We start from the raw sequence: 26421 nt of genomic DNA on the forward strand, positions 1-26421 counted from the left end.
AGAGGCATGAGCAATTGCACCGGTTGCCTCTTGAATCTTTTATCATATTTCTTTGAGAATCAGGACCTTATATGCTATTCGCCTCATCACATTGACGAGGCTTGGCATCTTTCAGTAACAGAAATATTGTTTACTTTCCATGGAGCTGAAAAGTACAGCCATTGTACTGGCACAGTCACCCTGTGGACACAATTCTGAAAGCTTCATAATTCCAGATAAAGCATAATATTAAAGATATGCCTTTTCCATATCTTCAGTTGACCTTCAAATTGAGGACAGAAAAACATTTCCATCAGTAGGACAACATTATGGTAGACTTCAAAACTGATTGGTGCTGTACAACGATAACCAGTATTACCAATAAATAATGTCATAAAAGTATATTTATTTCTCTTTTGTGCAAAGAAATGTGCAAATTCTAGCCCTCAACCCCAGAGCCTCTGGTCATATCTTGGATTTTTCTGGAGCACTTTTACATGTTTTCAATTTTCACCCATAAAATTGCAAGACCTGGAATGCGGGTACATATACCTGTATGCACAATTTGAATAACACCCTTGCTGGTTCCTTCAAACTATTCACTAATGCAATAACTATGCAGAATAAAATGATCATAATTGGTATCCAAGGGAAAATCTGCAATGAAAATGCAGTTTGACAAATGTTTTGAAAATAATGTAAGCTCCAGGTTGCAATATATTCCATATTTGGGATAAAGAATGTGGAACTATTTTATTAATAACATTTATATATTTAGAAACCACGTGCATTTAGTGGGCATGGTCCTGCAACTCTTTGGTTACAATAGAGAATGTCAGTTATTAAATGCCGTTGCAATGTCTCACTCAACAAGTTTAACTTTGTTGGGAACATACATAAAATTGAGGCAGGTTCGAGCTTTCCAGGTGCTGTATACAAGTTACCCAGCCTCACAAACCCAGAAAGATGTGAAACATCGATTCTTTTAATAGATTTAAAACACATGCTGCTTTGATCACTGAACGATTGTTGGTGGCAGTGTTTCTATCGGAACCTTCAAAGTGTATCTTTTCAGTTTAGGACAGTTCATCAGGAAAGCTTCCAGCACATCGTGTGTCACCATACAGTGACAATGGACTTCTTCCAGGCCTGCACATCTTGTGGCAAGCTCAATCAAAGAGGAGTTAAGCTCAGTTGTTGGAATGGTATACAAAACCAGCTTCTTTAAAGTCTGATTATAACTATTTGCAGCAAACCTCACCTGGGCCGCCATGCAATTTAGCGAATTTAATTCTAAAGTGGCAACAGGGATATTTTGTTTGAGAATATTGGGATTTTTCCAAGCAGGTCTTGTAGAGGCCAACTCCAGGTCCACTATCAATAAGGGATGATGAAGGGATAAAGAACTCCAACAGGCATCTGAAATGACTGGAATGTACTTATCCCAGCGCTCACAGAAAATGTCTAAATGGGCGAGGCGAGCTCTGTCTGGCTTCAGTAGTTCTGTGAATACATCCTCTGACAAGCTGGCATAGAAAAGCCCCAATGAAGACAATTTAGGGCAAATGGAAAGCACCTCTTTGATGGTTTCTGGCCTCACGTTACAAACTAGCGTGCGGTTGTTGATGAACAAGCTACGAAGGTTTGGGCTGCCGGTGGCGATCAGCATAACAAGTGCATCATCCAGAGTGATTGGCATTTTCCGTAAATCAATGTGGTGAAGGTCAATTTGATTGTCCCGCCGGCACACTTTTTTTATGCTCACCATGATATCTTGGCCAGAGTAGAACAAGGGGTTTTCTCCCTGGCATATGATACTAAAGCTCTCCAACATCTGGCTTTCATTCGCTAAAGTGTCTAAGACCCGAGACATGTTTCTTCGATTGCTCTCCTTGGACTGATCAAACAAAATCTTCAGATGCTTGACATGACCCAAAAATTGATACAACAAGACATCGTCTTCATCAGAGTCACAGCTGAAAGAAAGAAAGAAAAGAGTAAATTAGTGCAGTAAAACTATACTTTTAAATATTTCTATTGTCAAATGAAGGAGGACCCTGATAGCTTTCTAATGTTACTGGTGTTTTGGGGGCCATTAACATAATTGTTATGTTCCAAATTCCTTATAGATTAAAAGAAAAGGGTACGTTAGTTGCCATCTGCTCTTTAGCTAGAGTATTGGTGAAATATGAATAACATTGAGTGGTCGAATAGTCAGTTTAATGTTGTTTTTTCTTCATACCAGTCACTCCTTAATCCTGCCATAGCATAGGCCATTGACTGGCAACAAATATTTCTCTTGCCAAATCACTAGCACTCACAATTTACACGAAGACAGTTAACTGAAAATGAAATCGGAAAGGAACGTTCAAAATGTTACACATTCTAAATAAATCTCATCAATGTTGAATGTTTTCTCAAAAAGCCTGAAAGTCTCTTAAGCTTGTACAGTGTGTTTCGGGACCATGGTCCCTTTATCAAATGCTAGAAATAGAAAAAACAACGTTAAGTACATTACAACTACATTAAGTACTCTTAAATGAACATACCACTAAAAAAATGCTAAGACAAACAGCAATTCCAAGATCAGAAGGACAACAATACTGCTGGCCAATCATTAGATCATGGTAAAAAGCTCAGTTTTCAGTATTGAACACAAACCAAAGAACAACAGGAAACCCCTGTGAGAAGCATGACTTCAATGTAAAAACCTCTCATGAAAGGCTCAGGACTATTTGATTCCCAAAAAGCAGGGCCAATGTAATTGTTCATTCACGGCCCAGGAGAAAGAAACATTGTTTGTGTATGGGTTCCATTGGATCCTTTCAGCGATTATGCAGCATTCACAAACTCGCAACTCCATACTATGACAACACCACAGTGAAATAAGAAACTGATCTGTCACTTCCTTGAAGTCAAACACACATTCCGGTAGAAATGCTCGGCAGGTCCCTTCACACACCACTCTGACACCTCGCAGCAGTCAGAGCCCACCTCCAACCTGCCTACAGCACACAGGCCACACAGAAAGATCCTGCCAAGAAAAGACCCCATCTTTCTTTGAAAACGTCAAATATGCTGATAGAAACCCATATACAACATACAATTGTACATGGGTGACTATCAACCAAGGGGGAAAATGTCCACCTGAGGGTTCAGAGTGACATCATAGACAACTCGAGCTTCGCTTTTGTTGTCTAGCAGATGTGCCTTTGAACCCCTCAGTGGCAAACGTTCCCCTTCGACGATAGTCACCCACCCATGTACAATTGTATATGAAGTAATATATCCAAAATACTTCTCTTTGTGGTAGTCTATAAGTCATCATATTGAAGAGAGCCAATCTATTAGCACCTAAAATGAAGTGGAGGAAATGGGAAGAAACTTACTAAACTGTGCTTTGACATACAGCCCTGTGTCACATCGAACCTTGACCAACATTATAGGGAGGCTGAGAGTTGTTTTTGTTTGTGCTCCATATGTTGCAGTTTTGTAAGAATTGCTGTTTGTATTATTGAATTAGATTTTATTATTGATTATTATTATTGATTAATTATTATTGATTATTATTATAGATTTAGAAGTCATTTAACATTATATAGCACCAGCGGGTTGCCGCTAACCTCGTAACACCGTTTCCGGCACATTACAAGTCCCGGTGAACTGGGAAGTCAGGCGCTGCAAAATGTATTCCCCATTCCCATGGAGTACCATAGGACTCCATGGGAATGAGGACTCGGAAGCACCGGCACCGTTGCTGCCAGTGTTTCTGTGACAAGTCTGCCTACTGGGGCTGCTGTGCCCGGCAGGGTCAGACCTGTCGGGCGCAGCGGCCCCAGCCGGCAGACTCGTAGTGTGGAGTTCTCAAAACAAGGTGTCGGTAAGCTTACAGGCACCCTTGTTTCCGGACTGCCACACTTGTAATGAGGCCCAATGTGTTAAGTTGTTTTTTCTATTTATAGCAATTGATAAAAGGGACCAAGGTACTGAAACATTTCGTTCAATCTTAAGAGCAGCCCTACAAATAAGGGGTGTATTGGCCACTTTTACTCCCTAAAAATAGGCAAATACTCCCTAAAAATAGGGAGTACAATTACTCCCAAAAAATAATAGGAAATAGACACGTAGGACCTTGTGCCCCAGCTTTCACTCACACAGCTACATGGATATGTTTGGAAGAGTATTGCGCATAGTGCCACAGGAGGAAACTACCATCATAACTACCTGATTGGAAGAAGTAAACTTGTATCTTTTAATATGTATGAATAACTAGGTGCAAAGTAATTATTATTGTGAAAACATTTCCGTTTTGCAGTGAAAACATATTGCTTATTTGTCATGCCTGCGCCATGGGCGCATTCATTGGCGATCAATATGGAATAATTATTATTCATTTTTCTGCAGAGAACTCTTGGATCAACCGTTGTTCACTTTTTGGAACTTATTCCCCATTTGTGAGACTTTGGTGCTTTTTTATTTTACCCAACTAACTACACCTACCACAATGCACTTGGCGATAACTATCTATTCCTGGCCATTCCTATTCGTCATCATCAGAACTACAATCCCCAGAAGCCCTAGAGATCAGCGCTGCTTTCACCAGCTCAGGAACAGAGAGGGAGGAGGCAGATTGTATTCAGGTGTGCTGATCCAGGTGCGGCCAATTAGCCTGCCTCTGTGCTGCGCAGGGCGGTATAAAAGCTGCTGCCTGCAGGGGCTCAGTCTCTTGCATTAAGAGTCCTTCCAGCACCTTTTTGCTTCGAGCTACGAATCTTTGTATGCTGTACCTCCTTACTCCTGCTTTTGATTCCAGTGCCCTGCCGGGCTCTCTGCATTGCAGCCGATCACGCTCTGCTGCTTTCTACCCTCTGCCTTTGCCCTTCCGGGCTCCTGCTTTGCAGCCGATCACGCTCCACTGCTACCTTCCGCCCTAGTCTTCCAGGCTCCTGCCTTGCAGCCGATCACGCTCCACTGATACCTTCCGCCCTAGTCTTCCAGGCTCCTGCCTTGCAGCCGATCACGCTCCGCTGCCTTCTACCTATAGCCTTCGTCCGCTGGGCTTCCAGCCTTGCAGCCTACTTCAGTCCTCTGCAGCCTTCTACAGTCATCGGCCCTGCCCCTCTGGGCTCACTCCTTGCTGCCCGGCCCTTCTGGGCTCCTTGCCGTGCAGCCTGCTTCACTCCGCTGCCCTAAGCCCTTTCCCTCTGGGCTCCCTTCCTTTCAGCCCTGCTCCTTTGGGCTTGCTCTTTGCTGAATTGCTCCTCTGAGCTCTCTACCTTGTACCCTACAGTCCTCTGCAATCCACAACAGTTTACCTGCATTTATTACTTTCAGTTATTGCAGTCCCCCTGTTTTCCTGACTGCTGCTCCCTTGCTTTCTTCCTTGTTTTGAACCCTCTGTTCTTTATCCCTGTCCAATTCAGTTATACTGCTTTCCCTTCATTTCCTTCTGCTGGTTTGCTCATCGACTTCCTTTTTTCCTGCATTTGTCTGTTATTGTCTTCTCTTGTATTGTTTGTAGACCCCTTTGTACAGAGCTTGTCTGTTGGTTTCCGGCAGGCAACCTCTGCCCCTTCCCTTGTCTCGTTTCTGTGTTACAGACACCCACAGCTGTTGTTCCCAGCCAGGAGCAAACAGCGTGGGCCTCTGTTATAGCAAACTGTGCAGAAAGCTGGAGTTTTTCCTAAGGTCCGTGGAACACTCTTTCCCATATCTGCATACACCCCAAGAGGGAATCCATTCTGTTGTACCTTATTTCCTTGCTACACTTGCCTACTCTTTGTTCTCTTTTACTTTCAGCTGTGTGTGTACTTATCTGTCCACCTTACTTCGGCACAACCACCCAAACCCTACCTGGGTGCCCTGTGCCACTCTTAACAGAGTGCCATCCTTGACATTATTAAATACTCCCATTGGGAATTGGACTTTTTTACTCCCTAAAAAGTCATTTTACGCCCAACTTTAAAAATAGGGAGTAAAATACTCCCACTTCAAAATCTTATCTGGAGCACCGCATAAGAGAGCATGAAGCTTTTTAATAAAACCTAGAACATTAATGAAATGTATTTATAAACATTAAAAAAAACATCTTGGAAAGCAACTATCCAATTGCTATTAAGGTGTGGTAAACTATGCTACAAATCCCACCATAATCTTGCAGATAGCTTACCAGCTCTATAAAAGTACATGCTGCTGCACTTTAGGATTTTAGTAACAAAGGCTCCTCAAGAATTGATTGTGCCCTTCGCATATGTTATTCGTTTTTTTGAAAGGCACAATGTTCACCAACGATGTAGCTCCTTGGTGCACAAGGTATTTTGGTCAACTTAGGTCGTACTGTCCACCCATTTTGGATGGATGAGCCAAATGTGTATTGGACAAGGGCAAATAGCAGCAGTTCTCCTCCAAGCAGTTGGATGTTGCGTTACAATGAAAGGATACATGCGAACACTGACTAATCCCCACCCAATCCACCAAACCTAATCTTAAAATATGCAGGCTTACCTGATCTCTGTAAAGTGCCAAACAGAGGAAGTGAATACTGCTGCTGCCCACTGCAAGCACACCCGAGAGGCTGCATGTCTGTCCCTCAGTGACAAAGGACTAAAGATCTGGCAAAGAATTTCCTGAGGGACGCAACTCCACAGAACTGCCATGGAGTGTCATGCAGGCTTCACGGTAAACAACGTACTGAAAGACTTCTCTCGAAGACGTCTTACCCTGTTCAGAAATATAAATATCCCAGAAAGATAAAATATTTAATAAATAGCTACATTCATGATCAAAGCAACCTTTGCATCCACATTTACACATGTTGATGGTAGAATTCCCATTGTTCGGATGTTTCTGGCACATGAAGCACAGCCCAGTCTTGAAGTGCATCTGGGGACATGTTCTAGATCATTTCTTCCAGACCATAGTCACATCAGTAGCAAGATAATTATTCTTGCAGTAATATACTAGAAACACTATATATTTTCTCATCCACATTTGCTCCAATGGATTTGGTGATTGATAGACGCAGTACGTAAATTCCAATATACACAATTTACAAATGAAAAAGCAGTCAAACAAGACCTGCATTACTCACCGTAATAGCATTTCTGATTGTATCTGCTTAAATTCACATGCTGTGCATTTAGTGCAGCATCTAGTAGTAATCGCAGAGTATTGTGAGCACCACACAATGTGGGTAATAATAAGCAACGCTCAGATGCTTGAGGGTTCGTAACGCTATATAAATGCTAAATTATTATTATATCTTTCTTTCGAGGATCGAAAGCAGACGTCGACATGGGCGTGACTGTAACACTATCCCTAATGTGACGTGTAGTGTACCCAAAACCCCTCACACAGTGCACAATCTTTGTTCCGCCTCCCTCAAAATGATCAATGGTATCAGAGATGCCTTTTTTGAATCCTATTGATGCTTTGTTTGGTGTGACGGTCTCCAAAATTTGCTATATGCATATATGCAAGGAAGGGATCCTTTCATCAACAGCAACTTTGCCAATTTCTCTCCCTTCAACTCAACAAAAAAGGTGGTGGGACACACCATCAACAACTCTACCCCTCTTTGATTTCACACCATCCTTCTTTGACCACATCTCTGTCCAACTTCTCGTCTCCACCCCTCTTACTATCCCTCCTCATTTACCGCCCACCGAGCACTGTGACGAATCTGGACTATTCGTCCCTTCTTACCACAGCGGAATGTGATGGGTCAGAAATGAAAGCCGGACACAAAGTGGTCATGGTTTTGGTTAAGGACTTTTATTAACGTAAACTGGCTGGGAAAAGGCCCCTCTGGCCCTTCTCTAAGAGGAGTTTCCCTACCTAAAAGCAAAAACGAAGGATCTGTCTTTGTCAGGATGTTAGAAATCAAAAGCCATCCTTGTGTCCAAATGTTTTATCCTGACTCTCACACTATAAACAAAATGATAATGTTATATGGGGACTGTCTTTAACCTGATATTTGCAAAAAGTTGTCTTAAATAAAAACAAAATAGCTACAATGTAATGTTCTCCAATATGGAAAAGACCTTTGTTTCAGAGGGGATTCCCTTCCTCTGGATTCTTTAGTGGTATCACAAATGTATTTTCATCCAACAGTTCTGTGGGTCTTTCCTGGCCCACAACAATCCTGTTAGGTCAAAACTGTTTAGCCTTGTAAGTTCTTCTTTAGCAAAAAGCTCCTTCTTTAACACAAGTTACCTCTTTGTTTAGCAAACAATGTCTTTGCCACTCCTTGCAGGTTTGCAATTTGCTTGGTATACTCCCCTGCCAGGACTCTTTATGCACCTCCAACTGCCTGGTGTACTCCTCACCTGCCAGGACTTCTTTTGCACTCACAACTGCCTGGTGTTCTCTCTTGCCAGGACTTCTCTCTTCTCTTCTTTCAACTGCCTGGTATACTCTTGCCAGGACTTCGTCTCCTTCTTTCAACTGCCTGGTATATGCTTACCAGGACTTCTCTTGCCTGATATACCCTTACTAGGACTTCTCATATGTTACAGTTCCTCTTCATCTCTAAGCAGTATATACTGTTCTCAACTTGGTATATCTACTTATTTCACTGTTCTTTTAAGCTTTTCCCCTTTTGCATTTCCAGCATTCATTTCTTACTGGGGGTCAGGTTGGCTCTCTGCCCTTTTGATTCACAATCAATCTTCTCTTTATTTCAATTACTGCAATTTCATAATTTTCAAATTGTTTTTGCCATGATCGCCGAAACGCCCCAGTGTCCCCACTCTGTTCGGGCTGAATCACCGGCTCTATGTAGCGTCTTCGGTGTGACTCTCACTTGTGCGTCTTACCGATGCCGCTTCCCTCCCACTCTGGGCAGCTCCGACACCTCCTAGGCTCAGCTGCTTCACACCTGCTTCAATTCAGTTCCCGATAAAGACAACCCTCCTTCACAGAGTTGCCGGTTGCCCAGGAATCCTCTTGCGGCTCCTGGCGTTTCCACATCACACTCTGCTCTCACCACGTTACTTTCCTTTTCTACTCTGCCACAACAGCTCGTGACACCAGCCTTCGCTTGCCGTCAATGGAGATCTCACGTCTTCTTCCAAGCTCCCTCCCACAGTTTGGTTACCATTTTTAAAGGTCCTACACACAGGTGTCCTCACCAAACAACTAGCATGCTCACTGAGCTTGACGCTCCCGTTGCTCTGCAACAGTCCCTTCATCCTCCTCATCTCATTAATTAGGGGTTTGTGGGAATTGTAGTCCATTGATGATTCCAGATGCACAGCACTTGGAATCTTTCTCAATGTTTCCATTTGGAAGATGTGGGATGTATCAACCCACTAATCCAAGCCCTGCAACATTACTGTGCATTGCTGGCAGCAGAAACATCAGAAATGGCCACTGGAAAGCATGCTGCTCGCTAGCAATCACCAGAAAGTGCGCAGTGAAAAAGCTAAAAAATAGGCCGCCATCCACTTTTGCCTATGTCAGTGGTAACACAGGAGATCACTGCCAAAACCCATCATTTGGCTGCCCACAGATCGAAATCATTGCAAAAGAAACAAAGCTGTTTTCAAAAATCTGTTTTTATTTGTTGTCAAATTTGCAAAAATCATGGCTCACAGACCACCCAAAAAGATCCAACCTCCTTGTTGGATGGTCAACATCATTCTCCTTCAAGAATCTACATAAATATAAGGTCCACAGATGTGTTATCTGAACAAAGTCCACTTTTGAGTTTTGCTTGCTGGAAGAAATCTGTCAAAAATGGGTGTAATACCGTTACTCACCTCTATCAGAAGCCGGCTATTTAAAACCATCATGTGTAAAGTTGTACATTGAGCTCAAACTATGCCAAAGAAAGACTTGCTATCAGAATCCTAAGAGGTGGATACAATTCAAAACTATATTCTCAAAAGGCTTGAAGTAAGAAATTGTTTGATGTATTTGTGAAAAATGTGAGATATTTTAAGGCAAGACAATTTTTAGACATTGGGTTTAGGAGTTAAAGTTTCCCACACTGTGCTTCAAACAAATTCCACACCTCTCCCTGAACAAAGGAAACTTCCCCCTGCCCTTGGCTAAGAGAGTGACAGGCTGTTGTGAAAGGGAACTAGGAGGGGCACCCTGGCCTTCTGCTCTCAGTGCAGACAAAGGAATCATTGGGCTGAATAGAAATGCTAATTCGGGTGTGACTGACAACAAACTGCTGGCAGGAAGAAGGACATGTGACCTCTGAGTCAGCCCAGCTTTGGGGACGGACCAAACTGAAATGTGGATTTAACATTGGATTAAATATATGTTTTAGAAAAATGCTTATAACAAATTGCACTGAACTGACAAAAATGTGAAACTTTGAGATTGTTAAAATGAAAAATTTGCTCACAGTTTAAGACTAAGCTGGAATCCGTGCGATGTTCTGAGACTAAACCCCGGAATTTATTCATATTGTAGCTACTGTGTTTATGCTAGGAACGTGAAAAATTACAGAAATATGCCCAAATGGGATATGCATGCATGTATAAAAATTAGTGCAGAACTAATATTGAGAAACCCACCAAAAGCGCAAAAAAGTTGTCATTTACGAACCAAAGCTCATAGGAACATGGGACTTGAACAGAGACGTGCCTTAATTAATCTGTGATGTGTATATGTAATATTAACAAGTTGTGCATATTGTAAATGTTTTTTATGAAAAATAAGATATGCTGTACAGACACAAATGGGAGGGTTTCTCCCTAAGCCATAAACATGACACAGGATGATGCACTGCTCCTTTCTCAAATCAGGGGACAGGAAATTCCCTGACCTTTCAGATTCTTAGAGGGTTGGGCATAGAGAATCAGCCTCCCCACCCACTTCGGAAATACATAAATAGGGACTGCCGAGGACAGGGAACACACTCTTTCCACTTCTCAACTGATTTCTTGGCGAAGCAGCCTGCAGGAAGATCCAAGCTCCAGACATGGACCAGAACTTACAATCCAGACTCCAGAACTTTGAAGCAGAAAGGGCCAATCCCAAAAGCTGAACCCTTTTCAGCAGGCCTTCAGAATCTTTTTGCAACCTGATTCTAACCCCTAAACTTCCACGGGGCCTAACCAAACCATTCAACAGCCGGGTGTTACGCTCACCTGGTATCCACAGGGACGCCACCCAGCTGAGTTACTCGCTGGTATGCTTCTCAGCTTTGCCCTGATGTGGTCTGCGAAGAAGGTTCTGCCTGAAAATACAGGAGGACTGTGTTCAAGACTGACCGACTGGGGTAACTATCCTCCCTCCACCCCCGTATGCTTTCAGTCCCTCTTGTGCCCTCTCCTCACCTTGTGGTAGAATTAGGCATGCTCTCCGTCCTGCCCTCTTTGCAGGGGCGCGTTGTCTTTCATGGGCGAGTGCGGTCCAGTTACTTCACTGATATTGTTCAGGTAGGTCTTATTGCTTTTCTTTAGTTTTGTTGCTATCCTGCATGCCTTTCTTTGTTTTAAATGTCTCTTTTTTTCTCCCTTAGGTATGCGGAGCTTCAGCGCGGCGAACTGGCTTGGTTGAGCCCCGCTGGTAAATGATGGCGCATTAAGAGCGCTATGATGCGGTAAGTAAGCGCTATGCGCAGCGCTCCAAAGTCTTGCCTTTGCTAACCTGTGTTTTCCTTCCTTGTAGGTCGCGGTGTTCTTCAGCGCGAGTGGAATGTCCAGAGTGGTGCCTGCCGAGAGGCGACCAGCCAGGTAAGCCTTTTGAGCAGTTCGTAATTTGTAAATGTCTCTACAGCTTTCTTTAATGTTGCCTCTATCTTCCTCTTTCAGGTCGTTCTGTCCGGGAGGCGTGCAGATTCGAGGAAGCTGTTCTCAGTAGCTGCGAGTGTTTAAAGATGAAAACTGCAGGTAAGATGCTGCTGCTAATGATGTTCCTTTTGTCTCCTTGCCGGTTCTGCTTCTCTGAGGTTCGAGGGAATAGCTGGACACAGTGAGCATCACGTTGCAAGCTGCAAAGTAGCACGAATCATGTTCTGCAGTCAGGGTGTGGTTTATATAGCCCAGGGAAAGTAGTACCAGGGAAAGTAGTTCCAGGCCTGCCACACCCAAAACACTAGACCGAATAGCTTGGTTCTTAGGAACCAAGCTATGTGGATGCCTCAATGTTGGCTGACAATACAATAAAGTAGTTCCCAAGCACATTGTTGTTCATGGTGTATGAGCCTGGCGCCATGAGGGCTTTCAAAGAGGATGCCAGGCTCTAGAGGCCTGAGTCCTGACTCCACCTGGTCAATGGGTTTGCCAGAGGGGGGTTTGGGCGAGGGTCGTGACACCGGGCTGTGCTGTTTTGCTATTCTAGCCAAGAACCTTGCTAGAACCCAAGATCCAGATCAGTCCAGCAGAGCTGTATCCAGAACCCGTCAGATCCAATCCAAGAGGCTGCGCAGACCAGAGTGCCTGAGACCTGTCCAGTGGCGAGAGAATCCCAGCCAAACCCTTGACCAGATCTTTGACGGGGCCCATTCCACTCCATTCCAAGCCATAGGAGTCAGTATCCAGTCTAGAACTGTACATAACCAATCTCTTAGTTTAAAGTAACCCAATCTAACCATTTCAACCTATTCAGAACTGCCTTATAGAATCTTTTGTCCATCCTGAATTCCTCTCATTATATTGTCTGTGATAATTGTAGCAATAATCATCTTTGCGCTGATATTCTTCTGAAGAGGGACAAGTGTTTTGACGGACAGAGGTCAGGGCGGAGGCGCCGCTGTTCTGGTGGCTGCCCGTTGAGTGTCTTGCTTCTTCATTGCCCCTTAGTATAAATCCATATTGATTCCTAATCTTTAAAGCACAATCTTTCATTTTGAAATCTTGACTTTATTTCTGAAAAATCTACCTTCACAAAAACCTCTAACTTTTGAACCGTACGTCCTAGAACCGAAATTTAACTGTCATTTTGAAGCTAAGATCCCATTCCAATTCGTTATAGTTTTTCCGTAATCGCGTTTCCCGCACGCGGAAAACTTGCAGCGAATTGCGATTTAGCTCAATTTCACCACTTGTCAAAATAGCTGTTTCTTGTTTTCAACTGCTGAAATTCGTTTTCAATCTGATAATCATTCATGAATCATTGCTAGTGTTGACCTGAACCAATTCAAAGTAACTCTCACTAGTGCGGATTCCCATTTAGCAAATTAAAGTCATTTTTAGCATTTTTCACATTCATTGCAATCCCATTCATAAGCATATTGACCTGTGTAAATCATACCTGTTCTCTCTAAGCTTGCTGGGGGACCTGGGATTGAACTGCATCACTGATTGTATTCCTGAAACCTGTGTGCCCTCATTTCCATCTCTTTATATCTCTTTATATTGCATAGGGGGGGGGTGAGTAATAACAGGGGGAAAAAGTGATTATATTGTCTTTTGTTGAAATCATATCAAGTTTTATTTCTGTGTTGCATTCTTTCCTATCTTGCATTTCCTTGAACCCATACAAAGTATTCTCTGCTACCTTATCCTTCCTATTCCTACTCCTAACTGATTAAAGAGATTGTTGATATTGGAATATTACCCATTGCAGCTCATTGTTCATATTCATAAGTGTGCTATTCAGATATTATTCCTATTCGTAAAAGTGTGATATATATATATATATATATATATATATATTGTGAAATTCTTCAAATAAACCTTTTAATTTGCAAAACAAACCTACTTCTTGGCTCAGTGAGGTCGGGGAGATCCAAAGAGAGGGGCGTTATATAAGGGTTCATCATCCAGATTGAAAGAACGTTATAAGGATTTCTATTGGGCATCCTATACTAGGCATTGACTTAGTTGGAGTGCTGGATTGAAGTCACTTACAAAGATCAATTATATATAAAGAAAAGACAGATTATGGATGGGAGTTTGGCCTAAAGGGTGTTGGAAAAAGGTCTTCCTCATGGGGAAAATGGGGGATATCGCACCTCATCCAATGAAGCTATGACATCTCCCTGTTGGCTGTCTCCTCCCATATGATACTCCCTCATACATCCACCCGCAGGGACAGGATCAGGTTGCAGCTGCTGTCTCCTGGCTACATGGAAGGAGGTCACTGCAGGAAAAGAGTGATGAGTCGATCGGATTTATGACAGGAGCCACCCCTTTGAGGCTAGGGAGGTGAGCCCGCTCAGCAAAACCCTCCCTATGGGTCAGGGCAAGTGGGACCTCACTCGGAGTGTCACCCCTTCTTGGCGACAAGGACTCCAATTACGTTAAGGAACTCCCTGTTCAGAACACATCTGCCTACATGGGAATCAGAAAGACTGTTAGTTCTGTTTTGAACTCTTCTAATATTGACATTTCCTCAATCTCTTTGGCTTCAGGTAATGCTCTATCCTGCCTGAGGGACTAGCTACATGGGAAGACTTGTTTGTGAATAATAAGTTATTATCGTACTCTGAACTCAGTGACAACTGGGGAATAGATAAGGGTAATTTTCTCTTCTATGTGGAACTTAGAGGCAGGGCTTGAAAGATCGGCATGGGTCTGCCAGTAGAGCCAGAGTGCGGCCCCATGCTAACAGGGCTGCATGGTGTGTTTGAGGTGCGCCAATCTGTCGGCACTATATACAAACTGTTACTGGAGAACAAAAAGAAATCAGCACTTGAATTTTATGATTCGGAAAAAGAACTGAGAATGATAGTGGAATATAAGTGGGAGGAAGCGGTTACCAGTCAATTGGTCGAAAACATTTGGTCGACACCATTTGGTCGAATGCCAAATGGTCGAATTTTTTTTTTTTTTTTTTACCCCTTTTTTGGTTTTTTTGGGGGGGTCCCCCCCCCCCCCAACCCCCTTTTTTTTCTTTTTTTTTTCTTTCCCCACACGAAAACCCACAAAAAAAAATATAAATAATAAAAAAAAAATTCGCCCATTTGGCATTGATGTTTGAAAATCTTCTACAAGGGGAAAATAAATAGTCTTTAGGCTGCTTTCCCACAGGCCTGTTCAGCTCTCGTGCACAATTTTCTAGAACGAAAAAAAGCACAGCGTGTTCCAAAAATAAAGTTCAGCTAACTTTATGCAAGACGTGCCTTCTTCTGTCAGTTCTTTATTTTTATTAACCTTTCCTGTTCTGTAACAGATTTGATCTAGTGAACAATTGTTTAATTAATGTTCTTCCTTTTGTCTGGAGCAGACTTGGTTTTCCTTATTACCAAGTAATGCCAGTTTTGGTTTCCCGGAATCACTAAGACAAGGAAGTCATAGTCTGCAGGCTATCTGCTGTCTTTCTCTGTGAAGCTCCCAGGGAGAGCCGCGTTGGTTGCTCCGACACATAATTCACTGTCTAACGCTTCATGTGGCATAAGCGACACCAGCCAAAAAGAGTCTCTGCTCTCCAGACCTCCCCTTTTTCTATATGTCAGGTACTCGCTCTACCTCCAGGTACCCGGCCTCTGCCGTCCGATGTCGGTCTGAGGTGTTGCCGCAAGCGCCCTCCATGTGCAGACCGCAAGTTCCTAGTTTCCAGGGATACCACTCTGTGTGTGTCTCTGTTTTTCTTTATAAAACAGAGGCGGCGCCACTGAAGGGAGCCCTGGTTTCTGCTGGCTCTTGAGCTTCCACAGTGGTTTTCTGCCATTCTCGGTAATGATGTAACCGGACTCTCTTCCAGTCTCGGTTCTTGTTCACTCGGCTTTCCCTGCTTCTCCTGCCATTTCTTTCTCTCCACATTCTACGGGTCCAGCTTCTACAACTCAGTCCAGCACTGTGACTGCCACCACCACTGCTGCGGCAGCTACTGCTACTACTTCTGCTGTCACTTTTGTTTTGTCCCTCTTCCGTTTTTATTCCCAGGCCGGCTTCCTTCACAGCCAAACAACTGGAATGTTGCCCATAGTTCTCGTGTTTCTTCTGTGCATCCACATGGGGACTCCTCATCCCAGTACTACATGAATTTATGACTGGTGTTATTTGGGTGTCCAAAGCAGGGAAGTTAGAAAACCCGTTTTGACTTAATCAGCTTTAAAGATCATAAGTACCTAGACAAAATTGTCGCTGAAATCTCGAATCAGGATGATCAAGAACTGATTGCATCAAAAGGAGCTCAACTGCTCAACCTTGGGTTCAAGTGCTGGGCCACCACAACAACAAGGAAACACCCGGCGAGAAACCATAGGTCCGCTCGCACAGACGATCATCACGCCAACAACGAAAAAAGGATCAGAGATAAAAGAGCAGAACAATGGAACAGTCATGATCAACCCTTTAAAAGGATATACGATCTAGAGCTTTCAACTACAGAAACCATCTCCTCAAGAAATTCAGTCTATTCATATTCATAATAATTAAACAACACAAATTTTACATGGTCACTTTGTTCATGGAACACAAGAGGGAATCTTCACTTATACACTCAGCCATCAACTGACCTTGAGAACTTTCAAATTATATGTCTACAAGAGACCTGGATCACTGATACACCAGCATGCGACGGCTTCCTTGTTTTCCTAAATCCTGCCATAAAAAAAAAACAGGGAAGGCCAGCATCAGGTCTCCTTACCCTAATCAAAATAAATCCCTATTGGAGGGTACTGACCACCGAAAATATAAACCCTTGGATACAGATGACCATAATAACAACAAAAACCCATCAAGACTAAAAAGAAAATGAAACAAAAATCGCTATATTGAATCTTTACTGGAATCCTGCAGCCATCACAACTAATGAATTCATCGACGCTGTATTCATTACAGTCGACAACCTAGCTGACACCCACAGAAACTTGGAACTAATACTCTGCGGAGATCTAAACATCAATCTCGTCACACAAACCGGTGCCCCACGACCATCTGAACACCTATCGGCTAAAGCGTCAAGATGGATGAAAGAAATTCACACCCGAGATCTCAGCCTGCTAAACCATGCGAAAAACAACTCTACGCCCTTTATGCCAACATGGAGTAGAGCTTCCTCTGCAGCAATTATCGACTATATTTTTCTCTCCCAAACCCTGCAAGATTCGGTCGACATTGCTCAAACCATAGTTTGCGACAACAGCGATCACAACAAGCTAACAGTCCAGTCATACTTTACCAGACAACAAGAGGCATCTCTAGTACAACCTTTACTTGAACTGGACGGTACATCATCAAGACTCCGCATTCCACAAACAGCACTACCATTGCTTCCAAAGAAACTATTAACCTCTAAAAAAATCAGTCCTGGAAAAATTGAATTATGAATGGATTCTGCTCCCGTTCCAGCAAACAGTCGAAAATCGCTCACAAAGAACTCATCTGCACAGCTTCAACGAGGAAATAGCAGCAAAAAAAAAGGAGCTAGCGAAACGGATAAGACAGCTCAAGAAAAATAGACAACCTGAAAACATCATCCAGATTGCCAAACTAAAACAAGCCTACAACAACTGGAAAAAATCTCAAAAGGCAATATTACTACAAACAGATGCAGAAACAATAATGAGAACATACCGGACGAATAATACCAAAGAACTCTGGAATCTCTTGAATGAAAATCATCAAAAACAACAAAAGCTAACAGCCAATGGACCAAAGGAGACATGGGTCAGTCATTTTTCAAATATGTATGCAGCTCTACCTGATTTAGCTGAACAAGATGAAAGTAAAAAAAACACAAAATGGTCAGTACTCATTTCATATGAAGATCTTCTATCCATGATCAACCGACTTAACACCTCAAGAGCTCCGGGCCCTGACGGACTTTCGAATGCCATGCTTAAACAAGACCCCTCGGCATGGGCAAGCTTTCTGCACAAGATAATTGACATTATAAACTCACAAAATCAAATTCCTAGTACCTGGAAAACGGCAACAATAGTCCCCATACACAAGCAAGGCTCGCGCGACAATCCACAAAACTTCCGCCCCATTGCCTTACTGGACCCTTTAGGGAAACTTTTTGCATCAGTCCTACAAAAACAACTCACTGCCTGGGCCAACTCGACCGGCAGATTCTCAACACGGCAAACCGGATTCACTCCTAATCTTGGAACGAACATCAATCTCCTTCTACTCCATCTCATTAAACATGAAGCGATTAACAGCAAGACCAGGATATACGCCGCGTTCATCGACTTAAAGATGGCCTTCGACGCGATATCTCGGCAAAAACTATGGGCGAAGCTTAAGGCATGGAACTGCCCTCCGAACATTCTTGAGCCCATCAAACTACTTTACTCAGACACCTCAATAAAAGTCAGGCTCACAAAACAAGGAATGACTACTAAACCAATACCAACATCTAACGGACTAAAGCAAGGATGTCCTCTGGCAGCGACTCTTTACAACCTCTATACATCAGATATTGAACAACATCTGGAAAACAATAAAGTAAACTCCCCAAAAATCAATTCAACGCCTGTCTCCATAATGGCATATGCAGACGACATTGTCTTAATGGACAAAACTCCATCTGGCCTACAACTTTCACTCACAGCCCTGAGCAATTACATGACCCAAAATGATCTAACAATCAATATCACTAAAACAAAATCTATGCAATTGACGAAATTTCAACCTAAAGCAAAGCACCAACCCAACTTCAATATCAATGGAAAGCAGTTGGAAAACGTGACAACATTTAAGTATCTTGGTATCACGATTAACCAATCAAATACAGAAGCAGAATGGTTGGACAAAATTGAACAGAAGGCGCAAGCATTGGCACGCCAAGGCTGCATCCTACACAGAAAATTTGGAAAGTTTTCATTTAAACCGATAATTGCATACTACAGGCAAAAATACATTCCAATAATAACTTATGGCTCTGAAACAATGCTGAACGCACAAGAAGTAAACTGGATGAAATTTGAGTCCATATTCTGGCGTAAGATTCTATCTCTACCGAAATCGTACCCCATGCCACGAATAAGGTACGAACTTGCAACTCAATCTATCGCCTCCCTGGTACGATGGAAACATCTGGATATCTATCGCAAACTTCTGTCTGACGATAAGACGCCGGCAATCCAAATTTTCAAAACTAAAACGGGGAGCTTAAATATCACAGTTCTATCAAAATGGAAAAAATCTATTACTAAGGAAATGGAACAAGAAGAAATATCTCAAGAACTTTTAACGAAGCGTCCCCAATATGCCAAGGTCAAACTTACAAAATGACTGGATCAAAACCATTGAACAGAAAAACTCCTACAAGCGGACGCTACACTGCAACAAAGACAATAGAAAACTAAATGAACCACAACCGTACCTGCGAATATTTCCCGATCCAGTGATTAGATCAATATTCCTGAGAATTAGATTGAATATCCTGCCGAAAAACTGCTACTTAGCCATAACAAACCGGATCCCTAAAGCAAAGAACTACTGTCGTTTCTGCGAAATTGAAACCATACCAGAGACCATATTCCACCTAGTCATGGAGTGTCCGGCGCTGGCAGCTCAACGCATGCAATTTGGATCCCATTTCGATCTGGCTTCACAAGAAATGAACACAGATGAAAGATGGAATACTATCCTCAGCGGAACTAACAATAAATACATATTCACAGTTGTCCTTTTAATGTCTAACATTCTTGACCTCAAGTAAAGAAAATTGTAAAGCCCTTCTGACATCCTCTTTGCTCTTGTACAAGATTCACAATGATGCAAAAGTTTATCACTAAACTAAGACATCAAAAAAAAAATTAAAAAAAAAAAAAAAAGGTCAGGTTTTAGGAACTAGGGCAGTGCTTGCCGGTTGGTAGAAAGGTACATAATCTCAGAGTTCTTCACACTTCGTTTAACCCAGAGGGTCGCATGTTCTCAGACTGGAAGAGAGATTTACCTAAGTGGGCCAGGGAAGAATTGGCGTCATTGATAAGAATAGAAGCGGTATACACCAATGTAAATATGTCAAACCAAACAGAGTGGGCAATATTGTTGAACAGGTTACTGTACCCATCAGATTACATGCTGCTCCCATGACAGCTTTGTTGAATGTTTCTGTTCATTTGATATCTGTGATTAGAAGTGAGAGACTCGTCTGCTTGTAACGATGAAGTTGCGGATAGCCATATGCAGACCCCTTTGAGTAGTTTATATATTTGTTTGAGGTGTATCTGGGAAGGTGAAGGTGTAAGGAAGGCATGGTGTCAGAGCAGACAGACACAGTTCAAGGGTGTTTATTAAACTGTAAAAAAAGAGTGAGATAAACGCCTAATCTAAACCTAAATCTAAGATGGGAGCAAGCTACGCCCATCAAATAATAATACAGCCCTAGTGGAGTCTAGTCAAACAGAAAGGTCCTATACTAAGAAAAACCTATTGCCAATCCTTACCGCTATCCTACAAAATAGTGTGGGATAATGTTCACAAAGAAAGAAAGAAGTGTTCTCAAAATGATAAGTCAGGATGTTATGGCCGGGCTCTCATTTCCCCATGTTTGAAGCACAGAACAAGGCGGGACTCTCTAGCACAGCACACTTCTGGGCTTATCTGGCCTGAGTTTACACTTCCTTTTCCAATATTAGGGCCTTCTGTGCCCAAGTGTCTTTTATGCAAAGCCTCTTGCTTCAGAGGGCCTGATGTATCACAAACAAAAGTTCCTTCTATTAATCTTCACGTCGGGCGATTTGTCTTCACCCAAGGATCCCCCTCAGCTGGGCTCTGATCGCCTTAACAACGTCAGCCTCCCTGTGGACATCCCTCAGTCGGGTTCACGTTTGTCACCACAATGCAGTTCACCTAGCTTTTCAATTCACAGCATCTTGTAATATTCAGGAATCTTAAATGTCTTTTTAAACAATCCTCCGGGTTACCTTCTTCACTTTACTTGAGCCCCCCTCGTTCAGGCTCAGACCTTCCTCCCAAAGCATTTGCCTAGTCACAGAGAGACTTCCGAAGAGTGATTACGTCTTGCTGGGTCACTCTGTGATTCTTTGGTAAGTTCAGTTTTCACACGATCACAATTTCATGCCGTTCCCCCTCAGTAACACAGTTCACTTCACTTTCACAATGTGTCAAAGACTTTTGACTGTACAAGGGTTTTGGCTTGACCGTTGTATGACCACTTTCACTTCTCACGCCAGCCTCCCCTAAGGCCTCTTGGTTCTTATAGTTTTTCTCAATTCAACATTTCCTCCATGTTCCGGAGCGGGGCATTCGTTAGAGCCTTTCAAATGAGCACCCACGTGGCACTGGACCACTCTAACCACGATACCTCGTTTGTTCACAAAAGACCTTAGTCTATTATCTTCTTTTCTTTACCCAAATGTTGCCACTGCCACCTTGAGCTTAACACAGGCCAGTCCAAAATCAGTTTCTTCCGACTCACCGGCTGTGCTGAACTCATTGGCTTTTCTTCCACTGAAGAAAAGGACGATACCACAGCAGCAATCTCTTTTCTCCACCCCAGCTATCAGTGTGGGAGGGTCCTGTGTACGGTTGACATCTGTCACACCAATCGCCAGGTGCAATTCCTGGTCTTACTGTTCTTTTATCGAAGGCTTCACGGTTCTGGGTTGAAAAGGGCAAGCGCAACTCCCTCCTTGCCGTCCTTTCGGTTTCCACCGCCTTTCTGCTTCGTTTGAACTGCCGTCCCAGAAAAGCTACTTCCTTGTTCGTTCGGCCTCGTTCAAAGTGTGCTCTCGTGCTCCACCTTTTATCCCTGTGGGTAAGGGAAAGGGCCGTCAGGTGTGTGTATTTATCGGCAATTGCCTGAGGGCAGGGAACCTCTTTCTTTAGGATAGGGCTAGAGAGGGGTTATTCAGACCTGTTGTGTGTTAAATATAATACCTGACTCAAACTATATGAAACTAAGAGTCAGTCTGTGTTAAGTAGTTAGCAACCTAAAACCTGTCCTTGTGTCCAAAACATTCTAAACTGCCCCTCACATAAGAAACAAAAAAAAATTAAGGGTGCAAGGAAATGTCTCTGACTTCTGATTAGTGTAAATTGTTCAAAAACAAAGATTCATCCAAAAAGTGTTTTCCAAGGAGAAACCCTTGGAGCCAGGGCATGTTAACTTTGTTTTAAATTTGAAGGATTGTCTGGTATATTCCTTCACCAGAAATCCTCTTGTGGGTTTTTCAGGTTTCCTAGTATACTCACCTGCCAGGTATTTCCCAAGATGTTCAGAGATCTTTTACAGATTCAAATGCTTGGTACATTTGACTATCAGGACCTTTTATGGACTTGTTAGATCCCCTGGTATACTCCCCTGCCAGGTATCTTCCCACACTATTAAAGTATTTGCTCAACTTTGGTGGATTGCCTGGTATACTCCCCTGCGAGGAATCCCTCTCTGGGGTTTTATAGATCCCCTGGTATACTTTGCTGCCAGGTATCTTCACCCTTGAATAGCAACTGCATGGTGTCTTCTCTTTAACAGGACTTCTTATTGGTTTCATTGTCCCTTTCAATATACCACATCAGCACCTGCTTTGCTCTGTTCAATGTATTTACTTGGGGTAACACTTGTTTCAGGTGCCCCCCACATTGACATCTCATGCATAGGTATTTGATCAATTTTCACTGTTGCACTTGCTTTTGTCGGTATTCAAATCGGTTTCCTTTCAAGCATCGATTTAGCATTAGGTTTTGTCTGTGTTTAAATTGCCTTTGAGCAGTGTACTTAATATCAATCTCACGTACTTCATTCACTTGATTACATGGGTGTCGGTACGCCCCAGGGTCCCCAATGGCTCTGGGCAGACTCACCAGTTGTTTGCAGCGTCTCAGACTTATGGTGTGCCCTGCGGTAAAGCTCCCTCCCTGGGTTGGCTTCTGACACAAGGCAGACGTCTCCCTAGTGTTTCCTGCGGCACCGCATTCACTTGCCGATTTCCCTCTGTGGTCTTGACTGGAGATGCTGTTTCCCGGCACAACCGTACCTCCAAGAGCTCTGCTGTCTATCTTGGTGCCCCACAGTCCTTCAGGTATGGCTGCTGCACTTTCCTCCTTCACGCCACGCCGGTATGTGTGACTTGCGTTCACGAGCTGCTGCACAGATGTGCCAGTCTTCTCTCTGTCGGCTTTCTCCTGCACGGTTGTGTCCCGCACTGCTCTGCTTGATATTGCGAATGCCATTTTTAAAAGGTCCCAGGCACTAGTTTCAACAGAACAACTAGCCTGCACGTTAGTCTTTGGGTTCGGGTTAGTTTGCATCAACTCCTCCCTCCTCTTCTTCGTCGTCTCAGTACCTGAGGCTTTATGGGAGTTGAAGTCCATAGATGTAATTGGATTTCTAAACTGATGTTCAGAAATCCCACATAAACAAATGCCAGCAACAAAAGATGTTTTATGTGTGTTGTGAATGTGTGAGATGTACATTGAGTTTTGACTAAATTGACAGTATGCCATTAGAAGTTGGGTATCATAGGGTTTTCTTTGAGGAAAAGAGGAGCATGCGGTGTCTCATCTAAATTGAGTCATCCCTTCTCCTTGGTAGTCGTCACCTTCCATGTGATCCTCCCTCATATACCACCCCCGGGGTCCGGATCAGTTGGCGGCTGCCGTCCCCTGGCCACATGGGAGGAGGTTACAGCCAGGGAATCTGTGATGGCTCCACTGGATTCATCGCATACCCTTCCCCTAATGTCACTGGTTCTCACAGCATCATTTGGAAAACAGGAAAGGAAATCTACATTGCCTTGTTCTTTTCCTTTCCTGTGCTCCACAGAGAAACAATAGGGCTTTAAATCCAGGAACCACTGCATGACTCTTGCATTAGTGTCTTTGTGGAGGCTCAACCAAATTAATGGCGCATGATCAGGGACGAGTCGGAATTTGAGGTAGATTATAGCCCACTTAATGGGCAGGGTTTCAAGTTCAAGGGTTGCATAATTAATTTCTTATGGAAACTATTTTCTGCTTATATAGAGGACGTGATGATCTAGACCATCATGGTTCTGTGAGAGAACTTCTCATAAATCTGTATGTGAGGCATCCGTTTGGAGGATGAACTCCCAGTTGAAGTCTGCCACCTTCAACCCAGGCTCAATACACAAAATGTGTTTGAGTTTGTCAAAACACAATTGATCTTCAGGATGCCATTTAATTCTCTGGGGATCAGCATGTTTTAGTTTGTCTGTGAGAGAGGGTGTTAGAGGAGAAATTAGGAATAAACCGTCTATAATATCTTATTAAACCCAAAAAAGCTCTCAAATCTTTGTCTTTGCAGTAGGGGTTTTCTTTACTCCTTTAACCTTTTTAGTTTGTGGCTTAACTAGTCAATTTCCTACAAAGAACCCAAGATATTTTACTCCAGGTGACATTTCTTTGGGTTTGCTACAAGTCCTGCTATTCGTAGAAGTCTAGTATCCAAATATAGCTGGTATACATGGTCCTTCCAGGATTTGCTATGGGCGATAATGCCATTGATATATGCTCCACAGAAAGAGACGTAGGATCGGAGAATTTGTTCCATCAACCTTTGAAAGGTACCCGGGGGCCCCATGTAAACCAAAAGACAACACTTTGAATTGAACAAGTCCTAAAAGTTGAAAAAAGCTGTTTTCGGTGTATGTGCTGGATTAACTGTATTTGCCAGTATCCCTTAATCAGATCGTGGAGAGATAAACAGCAGTTCCCAATCCGTCAATAAGATCATCAATTCTAGGCATATGATAACTATCAGATTGGGAAACCTTGTTCACCTTTCGAAAAACAAGGCAGAAGCTCCATGATTGATCTGGCTTTGCGACTAGCACAACTGGGGAGAGCCAAGGGCTTTGAGAGGGCTTGAGAACATGAGCCCTTAACATAGTTTCTAACTTCTTGAATTATTTCCTTTCTACTGTCAGGTATCCAATAAGGTTATAGATGAGCAGCTTTTCCTGGAGGGGTACGGATATAATGATACATCCCTTTTACTCTTCCATGTTCTGTTCGATCAACATCAGGGAACTGTTCCAAGAGGTCTGTTAAATGTTTTTTTTTTATTCAGAGCCAAATCTTGAGTAATTAAAGTGTTTCCGTTGATTTAATCAGTTAACAGACTAGTTAACATCACTGAAGTGTCTTCAATGGGATTTTATCTACATTCTTTGAGAAGATTCACATGACAATTGTGAGTCTTGATCTTTCCGTCTGGTTGTGAGACTTGATTGCTAGGTCTGGTCTGTTCTATAATCTCATAGGGACTGTGCCACCTAGAGGGCATTTTATTTTCTGAAGAGGGGATGAGGACTATGACCTTTTGACCGATAGAAGAAGATCTTAACAAAGTTTTCTTATCATGATACTCTTTCTGTTGTTTCTGGGTCTTGTTCATGTTAGTCTGCACTATGGACCAGACTGCTGCCATATGCTCTTTTAACATTTGAGCAGTTTGAGATAATGGTAAGGAGGCTTTCTCTTGTTCTTCCCATGTTCCACGCAACATAGCCAAGCCATCTCTTGGTTCTCCTCCATATAAGAGTTTGAATGGGGGAAATCCTGTGGAGGATTGTGGTGTTTTTCTAATGGCAAAAAAAGGGACAATGGTGTCATAACATCCCAATTTTTCACATCCACTTCAATAAATTCCTTTAAGAAATGTTTTAGGGTCTTATTGAATCGTTCACCTAAATGATCAGTTTGCAGGTGATATCTGAAGAATCTCCTTTAACTCAGACATAAGCTTACTTATAAAAGTAGATCCCTGATCTGTTAAGACTTCCTTTGGAAAACCAACTACTATAAAAGTTGAATTAAATGTTTTAGAATTTGTTGTGCAGTGTTGTTCTGCAAAGGAAAGGAAAGGCTTCAGTATAGCAAAAGGCGGAGGGCAATATTACCAATATGTATTGGTATCGGTTGCATTTTTAAAAGGTCCCGGGCACTTCAGTTTCAACAGAACTAGTCTGCACATTAGTCTTTGGGCTTGGCTTAGTTTGCATCAACCCTTCCCTCCTCTACTTCAACTCAGTACTTGAGGCGTTATGGGAGTTGAAGTCCATAGATGTAATTGGATTTCTAAACTGATGTTGTTCAAGAATCCCACAAAGAAATGTCAGAAACAAAATATGTTTTATGTGTGTTGTGAATATTTGAGGCATACATAGAGTTTTGACTAGATTGACAGTATAACATTAGATGTTTGGATATCATAGGGGGGGGGTTTTCGGGAAAAGGGGAGAATAACGCGTCTCGTCTGATGGAGTCATCCCTTCACCCAGGTAGTCGTCCCCTCCCATGAGATCCTCCCTCATATAGCAACCCCCAGGGTCAGGATCAGGTAGCGGCTGCCGTCCCCTGCCCACATGGAAGGAGCTCACAACCAGGGAAACTTGGGCATACAGGACAAAAAGGATTGACAAAATGCAATCAGGTTTCCGTAGAAATGTTATAACTTCCCTGAACAGCCTGGTTATTACAATATTATGCCAAGATACCTGCCTAAGGAAAGGCACTCTATATGCAGCTTTTAGTGACCTGACAGTCGCTTTCGATAAAGTAAATAAAGGCTGTGGCAAAAACTAAAGACCTGGGGATTTCCGTTATCAATCCTAGGTTCCATTATGGACCTTCACACGGATACATCACTTTA

At 42.8% G+C, this 26421-nt stretch overlaps 1 protein-coding gene across 3 annotated transcripts in view; it reads right to left on the reverse strand.

The window, feature by feature from the left end:
- Positions 1-365: 365 nt before the first annotated feature.
- The window catches only part of LOC138528359 (F-box/LRR-repeat protein 8-like), a 112652-nt gene continuing 86596 nt past the window's right edge, over positions 366-26421 (reverse strand). For all 3 annotated transcript variants that reach the window (XM_069639901.1, XM_069639920.1, XM_069639910.1), the window contains 2 exons: positions 6484-6699; positions 366-1955 (listed from right to left, as the gene is read on the reverse strand). In XM_069639901.1, coding sequence (XP_069496002.1) covers positions 995-1955; positions 6484-6635 — 1113 coding nt within the window. In that variant the 5' untranslated portion in view covers positions 6636-6699 and the 3' untranslated portion in view covers positions 366-994. The remainder of the gene's footprint in view (positions 1956-6483; positions 6700-26421) is intronic.

Source organism: Ambystoma mexicanum, chromosome 1q (assembly GCF_040938575.1).
Source record: "Ambystoma mexicanum isolate Mex_15411 chromosome 1q, UKY_AmexF1_1, whole genome shotgun sequence".
Classification (NCBI taxonomy): domain Eukaryota; kingdom Metazoa; phylum Chordata; class Amphibia; order Caudata; family Ambystomatidae; genus Ambystoma; species Ambystoma mexicanum.